Source organism: Bombina bombina, chromosome 7 (assembly GCF_027579735.1).
Source record: "Bombina bombina isolate aBomBom1 chromosome 7, aBomBom1.pri, whole genome shotgun sequence".
Taxonomy (NCBI): Eukaryota; Metazoa; Chordata; class Amphibia; order Anura; family Bombinatoridae; genus Bombina; species Bombina bombina.
In genome coordinates this window covers 563,997,001-564,006,955 of record NC_069505.1, presented here as the reverse complement: position 1 = coordinate 564,006,955, position 9,955 = coordinate 563,997,001, and the positions used below count along the sequence as shown (strand labels likewise).

At 42.0% G+C, this 9,955-nt stretch overlaps 1 protein-coding gene across 1 annotated transcript in view; it reads left to right on the top strand.

Annotated features, from left to right (window-relative positions):
* Nucleotides 1-1,247: 1,247 nt before the first annotated feature.
* LOC128636568 (class I histocompatibility antigen, F10 alpha chain-like) overlaps nucleotides 1,248-9,955 on the top strand; it is a gene marked incomplete at its 5' end in the record, with an annotated part of 272,591 nt that continues 263,883 nt past the window's right edge. Inside the window, 3 exons of the mRNA XM_053689562.1 lie at nucleotides 1,248-1,264; nucleotides 4,004-4,266; nucleotides 4,403-4,681. Of these exons, the coding sequence (XP_053545537.1) occupies nucleotides 1,248-1,264; nucleotides 4,004-4,266; nucleotides 4,403-4,681 (559 nt within the window). The remainder of the gene's footprint in view (nucleotides 1,265-4,003; nucleotides 4,267-4,402; nucleotides 4,682-9,955) is intronic.

The following is a 9,955-nucleotide window of genomic DNA, read 5'->3' as shown; positions in this document are numbered from 1 at the left end:
TAAATCGGCCCCTTTGAGTGATTTAGATATGCATGAAGGTGCAATCTGTATTTTTAGTGGAGACCATTTGTCTGTCTTTGGGAGCAAATGCATTACATCCTGATTCCTTAGAAGTTCTGGTCAGTGTCTATCCTAACAGCAGGTGTCTGAGTCTGTTCAGGCTCATTGAATAAATATATGTGATATTACAGTTAAGATCTTATATCCAAAGTGAATATATTATGTATAAATTATTTCATATATATTGACATAGTTAGTTTACAGGTTACAGTAATGTGTAACTGTCTCTCTCTGTGTCTCTCAGGCAGTCACAGGTTGCAGTAATGTGTAATTGTCTCTCTCTGTGTCTCTCAGGTAGTCACAGGTTACAGTAATGTGTAACTGTCTCTCTCTGTGTCTCTCAGGCAGTCACAGGTTACAGTAATGTGTAACTGTCTCTCTGTGTCTCTCAGGCACTCACAGGTTACAGTAATGTGTAACTGTCTCTCTGTGTCTCTCAGGCAGTCACAGGTTACAGTAATGTGTAACTGTCTCTCTGTGTCTCTCAGGCACTCACAGGTTACAGTAATGTGTAACTGTCTCTCTCTATGTCTCTCAGGCAGTCACAGGTTACAGTGATGTGTAACTGTCTCTCTCTGTGTCTCTCAGGCAGTCACAGGTTACAGTAATGTGTAACTGTCTCTCTCTGTGTCTCTCAGGCACTCACAGGTTACAGTAATGTGTAACTGTCTCTCTCTGTGTGTCTCTCAGGCAGTCACAGGTTACAGTAATGTGTAACTGTCTCTCTCTGTGTCTCTCAGGCAGTCACAGGTTACAGTAATGTGTAACTGTCTCTCTCTGTGTCTCTCAGGCACTCACAGGTTACAGTAATGTGTAACTGTCTCTCTCTGTGTGTCTCTCAGGCAGTCACAGGTTACAGTAATATGTAACTGTCTGTGTCTCTCAGGCAGTCACAGGTTACAGTAATGTGTAACTGTCTCTCTCTGTGTCTCTCAGGCAGTCACAGCTTACAGTAATGTGTAACTGTCTCTCTCTGTGTCTCTCAGGTAGTCACAGGTTACAGTAATGTGTAACTGTCTCTCTCTGTGTCTCTCAGGTAGTCACAGGTTACAGTAATGTGTAACTGTCTCTCTCTGTGTGTCTCTCAGGCAGTCACAGGTTACAGTAATGTGTAACTGTCTCTCTCTGTTTCTCTCAGGCAGTCACAGGTTACAGTAATGTGTAATTGTCTCTCTCTGTGTCTAGCAGGCAGTTACAGTAATGTGTAACCGTCTCTCAGGTAGTCACAGGTTACAGTAATATGTAACTGTCTTTGTGTCTCTCAGGCAGTCACAGGTTACAGTAATGTGTAACTGTCTGTGTCTCTCAGGCAGTCACAGGTTACAGTAATGTGTAACTGTCTCTCTCTGTGTCTCTCAGGCAGTCACAGCTTACAGTAATGTGTAACTGTCTCTCTCTGTGTCTCTCAGGTAGTCACAGGTTACAGTAATGTGTAACTGTCTCTCTCTGTGTCTCTCAGGCAGTCACAGGTTACAGTAAAGTGTAACTGTCTCTCTCTGTGTCTCTCAGGCAGTCACAGGTTACAGTAATGTGTAACTGTCTCTCTCTGTGTCTCTCAGGCAGTCACAGGTTACAGTAATGTGTAACTGTCTCTCTCTGTGTCTCTCAGGCAGTCACAGGTTACAGTAATGTGTAACTGTCTCTCTCTGTGTCTCTCAGGTAGTCACAGGTTACAGTAATGTGTAACTGTCTTTGTGTCTCTCAGGCAGTCACAGGTTACAGTAATGTGTGACTGTCTCTGCGTCTCTCTCTCTCTGTGTCTCCAGCAGTCACAAATTACAGTAATGTGTAACTGTCTCTGTTTGTCTCAGGCAGTCACAGGTTACAGTAATGTGTAACTGTCTCTTTCTGTCTCTCAGGCAGTCACAGGTTACAGTAATGAGTAACTTTCTCTCTCTGTGTCTTTCAGGCAGTCACAGGTTTCAGTAATGTGTAACTGTCTCTCTCTGTGTCTCTCAGGCAGTCACAGGTTACGGTAATGTGTAATTTTCACTCTCTGTATCTCTCAGGCAGTCATAGGTTATAGTAATGTGTAACAGCTCTCTCTGTGTCTCACAGGCAGTGACAGCACAGGTTACAGTAATGAATAACTGTCTCTCTCTGTGTCTCTCAGGCAGTCACAGGTTACAGTAATGTGTAATTGTCTCTCTGTGTCTCTCAGGCACTCACAGGTTACAATAATGTGTAACTGTCTCTCTCTGTGTCTCTCAGGCAGTCACAGGTTACAGTAATGTGTAACTGTCTCTCTCTGTGTCTCTCAGGCAGTCACAGGTTACAGTAATGTGTAATTGTCTCTCTGTGTCTCTCAGGCACTCACAGGTTACAATAATGTGTAACTGTCTCTCTCTGTGTGTCTCAGGCAGTCACAGGTTACAGTAATGTGTAATTGTCTCTCTGTGCCTCTCGGGCAGTCACAGGTTACAGTAATGTGTAACTGTCTCTCTATGTCTCTTAGGCGGTCACAGGTTACAGTAATGTGTAACTGTCTCTATCTGTGTCTCTCAGGCAGTCACAGGTTACAGTAATGTGTAACTGTCTCTCTCTGTGTCTCTCAGGCAGTCACAGGTTACAGTAATGTGTAACTGTCTCTCTCTGTGTCTCTCAGACAGTCACAGGTTATGGTAATGTGTAACTGTCTCTCTCTGTCTCTCAGGCAGTCACAGGTTACAGTAATGTGTAACTGTCTCTCTCTGTGTCTCTCAGGCAGTCACAGGTTACAGTAATGTGTAACTGTCTCTGTGTGTCTCAGGCAGTCACAGGTTACAGTAATGTGTAACTGTCTCTCTGTGTCTCTCAGAGTCACAGGTTACAGTAATGTGTAACTGTCTCTCTGTCTCTCAGGTAAGTCACAGGTTACAGTAATGTGTAACTGTGTCTGTGTCTCTCAGCCAGTCACAGTACACAGTAATATGTAACTGTCTTTCAGGCAGTCACAAATTACAGTCATTTGTAACTGTCTGTCTCAGGCAGTCACAGGTTAACAGTAACTTGTAACTGTCTCTCTCTGTGTCTCTCAGCCAGTCACAGTACACAGTAATATGTAACTGTCTTTCAGGCAGTCACAAATTACAGTCATTTGTAACTGTCTGTTTGTCTCAGGCAGTCACAGGTTAACAGTAACTTGTAACTGTCTCTCTCTGTGTCTCTCAGGCAGTCACAGGTTACAGTAATGTGTAACTGTCTCTGTGTCTCTCAGGCAGTCACAGTAATGTCTAACTGTCTTTCTGTGTCTCTCAGGCAGTCACAGGTTACAGTAATGTGTAACTGTCTCTCTCTGTGTCCCTCAGGCAGTCATAGGTTACAGTAATGTGTAACTGTCTCTGTGTCTCTCAGGCAGTCACTGGTTACAGTAATGTGTAACTGTCTCTCTGTCTCACAGGTTACAGTAATGTGTAACTGTCTCTCTGTGTCTCTCAGTTAGTCACATGTTAAAGTAATGTGTAACTGTCTCTCTCTGTGTCTCTCAGGCAGTCACAGTAATGTCTAACTGTCTTTCTGTGTCTCTCAGGCAGTCACAGGTTACAGTAATGTGTAACTGTCTCTCTCTGTGTCCCTCAGGCAGTCATAGGTTACAGTAATGTGTAACTGTCTCTCTCTGTGTCTCTCAGGCAGTCACAGGTTACAGTAATGTGTAACTGTCTCTCTCTGTGTCTCTCAGGCAGTCACAGTAATGTCTAACTGTCTTTCTGTGTCTCTCAGGCAGTCACAGGTTACAGTAATGTGTAACTGTCTCTCTCTGTGTCCCTCAGGCAGTCATAGGTTACAGTAATGTGTAACTGTCTCTGTGTCTCTCAGGCAGTCACAGGTTACAGTAATGTGTAACTGTCTCTCTGTGTCTCAGGCAGTCACAGGTTACAGTAATGTGTAACTGTCTCTCTGTGTCTCTCAGTTAGTCACATGTTAAAGTAATGTGTAACTGTCTCTCTCTGTGTCTCTCAGGCAGTCACACTCTACAGTATTATGAGACTGGGGTCTCAGAGCCAGGACATGGGCTGCCTGCGTTTGTTGCAGTTGGTTATGTAGATGAAATACAGATAATGAGATATGACAGTGACTCTCCCAGAGCACGACCTGCTGTTCAGTGGATGGAGACCGTTGAGGAGGATCCTGGTTACTGGGAAGGACAGACACATATAGGCCAATTCTGGGAGGCTATATTCAAACACAATGTGAAGATAGGGATGAGGCGCTTCAACCAGACAGCAGGTGAGATACTTATCATTACTATATACAGCAGTGTGTGTGTGTCATACTGTATATAACACACACACACACACACATATATATACTGTATATAACACACACTGCTGCTCCTGTGTGACGATCACTATATCCTGTGCAGGTTTTCATTCTGTGCAGAGGATGACTGGCTGTGAGCTGTATGATGATGGCAGCACCAGGGGGTATATACAGGATGGTTATGATGGGAGAGAATTCCTCACCCTGGATACAGACAGATGGATCTGGGTCCCTATAATAAATGAGGCTCAGATCACTGCACAGAGATGGAACAGCCCAGAGGTCGGTACGGCTGAGAATGACAAGGATTTCCTGCAGGGGGAGTGCATCGAGTGGCTGAGGAAACACATCAGAGCTGGGAAAGCAGAGCTGGAGAGGAAAGGTAAGAGCAGAGCACACGTGACATAGGGGACACATCATGTGACACCAGTAACCGCTCATTTACTTTCACAGATGACACAAGAGATTTTTACAAAAATGCAACAAATGTTGCACAACAGAAGGAAGAGCCTTAGACGCCTACTTATAAAGCCGTCAACTTACTTGCATTCAACGGCACCAATACGCTCGCCTGACATCGCTTAACATCGTGGCCGCGGACCTGAATACGCTCTACATATTTATATCTAAAGCTGTCATAAAGCCGCGCACCAAGTATGGGGCGACGAGTAGCGGACTGTTGTTAACTAAACAGTCATCGATCTCACTGCTCTTCGGCTTTTTCAAAGCTTTATTTATATACTGTCACTAAACACCGCCACTATACTAAACTGTTTAACCCCTATCCTGCCACTCCTGGAACCCGCCGCAACTAAATAAAGTTATTAACCCCTATCCCGCCACTCCCGGAGCCCACCGCAACTCTAATAAAGTTATTAACCCCTATCCCGCTGTTCCCGGACCCTGCCGCAACTAACTAAAGGTATTAACCCCTAAACCCCTGGCCTCCCACATCACTAGCACTTACTAAACCTATTAACCCCTAAACTGCCAGCCCCCACATCGCCATAAACTAACTTAAACTATAAACCCCTAAACCTAACAACCCGCTAAGTTTATATTAAATATTAACTCATCCCTATCTTATAATAAATTTACTTACCTTTAGATTTAAATTAAACTATATTAAACTATTAATTAATCTACCCTATTATACTAAAATTACATTAAACTATATTAAACTATTAATTAATCTACCCTAACTATTATACTAAAATTACATTAAACTATATTAAACTATTAATTAATTTACCCTAACTATTATACTCAAATTACATTAAACTATATTAAACTAATAATTAACCTACCCTAACTATTATACTAAAATTACATTAAACTGTATTAAACTAATAATTAATCTACCCTAACTGTTATACTAAAATTACATTAAACTACAAATTAAATTAACTACTGTATATTATATATTTAAACACCTAACCCTACTCAAATAATTTAAATCTACAATAAAAAAATTACAAAGTTACAAAAAACTAACAACTAAGTTACAAAAAATAACAAACACTAAGTTACAAAAAAAATAAACACTAAGTTACACACAATAAAAAATAAATTATCAAAGATTTAAACTAATAACACCTAATCGAAGAGCCTTATGAAAATAAAAAAGCCCCCCAAAATAAAAAAAACCCTAACCTACAATAAACTACAAATAGCCCTTAAAAGGGCCTTTTGCGGGGCATTGCCCCAAAGAAATTAGCTCTTTTATTATATGTAAATAAAAAATACAAATACCCCCCCAACAGTAAAACCCACTACCCACACAACCAATCCCCCAAATAAAAACCTAACTAAAAAAAACCTAAGCTCCCCATTGCCCTGAAAAGGGCATTTGGATAGGCATTTCCCTTAAAAGGGCATTTAGCTCTATTGCTGCCCAAACCCTAATCTAAAACTAAAACCCACCCAATAAACCCTTAAAAAAACCTAACACTAACCCATGAAGATCCACTTACAGTTTTGAAGATCCGACATCCATCCTCAAAGAAGCCAGGAGAAGTCCTCATCCAAGCGGCCGAAGTCTTCATCCAAGCCCGCAGAAGTCTTCATCCAGATGGCATCTTCTATCTTCATCCATCCGGCGTGGAGCGGCTCCATCTTCAAGACATCTGACGCGGAGCATACTCTTCTTACAACGTCTTCTTGATCAATGAAGGTTCCTTTAAATGACGTCATCCAAGATGGTGTCCCTTAGATTCCGATTGGCTGATAGAATTCTATGTGTCAGATGTCTTGAAGATGGAGCCGCTCCACGCCGGATGGATGAAGATAGAAGATGCCATCTGGATGAAGACTTCTGCGGGCTTGGATGAAGACTTCGGCCACTTACAGTTTTGAAGATCCGCCATCCATCCTCAAAGAAGCCAGGAGAAGTCCTCATCCAAGCGGCCGAAGTCTTCATCCAAGCCCGCAGAAGTCTTCATCCAGATGGCATCTTCTATCTTCATCCATCTGGCGTGGAGCGGCTCCATCTTCAAGACATCTGACGCGGAGCATACTCTTCTTACAACGTCTTCTTGATCAATGAAGGTTCCTTTAAATGACGTCATCCAAGATGGTGTCCCTTAGATTCCGATTGGCTGATAGAATTCTATCAGCCAATTGGCATTAAGGTTGAAAAAATCCTATTGGCTGTTGCAATCAGCCAATAGGATTAAGCTTTCATCCTATTGGCTGATCCAATCAGCCAATAGGATTGAGGTCGCATTCTATTGGCTTTTCCAATCCAATTCTATCAGCCAATCGAAATCTAAGGGACGCCATCTTGGATGACGTCATTTAAAGGAACCTTCATTGTTCAAGAAGACGTTGTAAGAAGAGGTTGCGCCGTATCGGATGTCTTGAAGATGGAGCCGCTCCGCGCCGGATGGATGAAGATAGAAGATGCTGTCTAGGTGAAGACTTCTGCGGGCTTGGATGAAGACTTAGGCCGCTTGGATGAAGACTTCTGCCGGCTTCGATGAGGACTTCTCCCGGCTTCTTTGAGGATGGATGTCGGATCTTCAAAACTGTAAGTGATTCTTCAGGGGTCCGTGTTAGGTTTTTTTAAGGGTTTATTGGGTGGGTTTTAGTTTTAGATGAGGGTTTGGGCAGCAATAGAGCTAAATGCCCTTTTAAGGGCAATGCCCATCCTAATGCCCTTTTCAGGGCAATGGGGAGCTTAGGTTTTTTTAGTTAGGTTTTTATTTGGGGGGGTTGGTTGTGTGGGTGGTGGGTTTTACTGTTGGGGGGGGTATTTGTATTTTTTATTTACAGGTAAAAGAGCTGATTTCTTTGTGGCAATGCCCCGCAAAAGGCCCTTTTAAGGGCTATTTGTAGTTTATTGTAGGTTAGGGTTTTTTTATTTTGGGGGGGCTTTTTTATTTTCATAGGGCTCTTAGATTAGGTGTAATTAGTTTAAATCTTTGATAATTTATTTTTTATTTTGTGTAACTTAGGCCTAGATTTAGAGTTTGGCGGTAGCCGTGAAAACCAGCGTTAGAGGCTCCTAACGCTGGTTTTAGGCTACCGCCGGTATTTGGAGTCATTCAAAAAATGGTCTAACGCTCACTTTTCAGCCGCGACTTTTCCATACCGCAGATCCCCTTACGTAAATTGCGTATCCTATCTTTTCAATGGGATCTTTCTAAGTCCGGTATTTAGAGTCGTGTCTGAAGTGAGCGTTAGAAATCTAACGACCAAACTCCAGCCGCAGAAAAAAACCAGGAGTTAAGAGCTTTTTGGGCTAACGCCGGTTCATAAAGCTCTTAACTACTGTGCCCTAAAGTACACTAACACCCATAAACTACCTATGTACCCCTAAACTGAGGTCCCCCCACATCGCCGCCACTCGATTAAATTTTTTTAACCCCTAATCTGCCGACCGCCACCTACGTTATACTTATGTACCCCTAATCTGCTGCCCCTAACACCGCCGACCCCTGTATTATATTTATTAACCACTAATCTGCCCCCCACAACGTCGCCGCCAACTACCTACAATAATTACCCCTAATCTGCCGACCGCAAAGCGCCGCTACTTAAGTTATCCTTATGTACCCCTAATCTGCTGCCCCTAACACCGCCGACCCCTATATTATATTTATTAACCCCTAATCTGCCCCCCACAACGTCGCCTCCACCTGCCTACACTTATTAACCCCTAATCTGCCGAGCGGACCGCACCGCTACTCTATTAAATTTATTAACCCCTAAAGCTAATTCTAACCCTAACCCTAACACCCCCCTAAGTTAAATATAATTTTATTCTAACGAAATAAATTATCTCTTATTAAATAACTTATTCCTATTTAAAGCTAAATACTTACCTGTAAAATAAACCCTAATATAGCTACAATATAACGAATAATTACATTGTAGCTATTTTAGGATTAATATTTATTTTACAGGCAACTTTGTAATTATTTTAACCAGGTACAATAGCTATTAAATAGTTAAGAACTATTTAATAGTTACCTAGTTAAAATAATAACAAAATTACCTGTAAAATAAATCCTAACCTAAGTTACAATTAAACCTAACACTATACTATCATTAAATTAATTAAATAAAATACCTACAATTACCTACAATTAAACCTAACACTACACTATCAATAAATTAATTAAATACAATATCTACAAATAACTACAATGAAATAAACTAACTAAAGTACAAAAAATAAAAAAGAACTAAGTTACAAAAAATAAAAAAATATTTACAAACATAAGAAAAATATTACAACAATTTTAAACTAATTACACCTACTCTAAGCCCCCTAATAAAATAACAAAGACCCCCAAAATAAAAAAATGCCCTACCCTATTCTAAATTACTAAAGTTCAAAGCTCTTTTACCTTACCAGCCCTGAACAGGGCCCTTTGCGGGGCATGCCCCAAAGAATTCAGCTCTTTTGCCTGTAAAAAAAAAACATACAATACCCCCCCCCAACATTACAACCCACCACCCACATACCCCTAATCTAACCCAAACCCCCCTTAAATAAACCTAACACTAAGCCCCTGAAGATCTTCCTACCTTGTCTTCAACATGCCAGGTATGACCGTCCGTTCCAGGCTCCGATATCTTCATCTAAGCCCAAGCGGGGGCTAGACATCCATCATCCGACGGCTGAAGAAGTCCAGAAGAGGCTCCAAAGTCTTCATCCTATCCGGGAAGAAGAGTAGATCCGGACCGGCAACTATCATCTTCCAAGCGGCATCTTCTATCTTCATCCGATGAGGACCGGCTCCATCCTGAAGACCTCCACCGGGGACCCATCTTCATCTGGCGACGTCCAACTGAAGAATGACGGTTCCTTTAAGGGACGTCATCCAAGATGGCGTCCCTCGAATTCCGATTGGCTGATAGGATTCTATCAGCCAATCGGAATTAAGGTAGGAAAATTCTGATTGGCTGATGGAATCAGCCAATCAGAATCAAGTTCAATCCGATTGGCTGATCCGATCAGCCAATCAGATTGAGCTCGCATTCTATTGGCTGATCGGAACAGCCAATAGAATGCGAGCTCAATCTGATTGGCTGATTGGATCAGCCAATCGGATTGAACTTGATTCTGATTGGCTGATTCCATCAGCCAATCAGAATTTTCCTACCTTAATTCCGATTGGCTGATAGAATCCTATCAGCCAATCGGAAT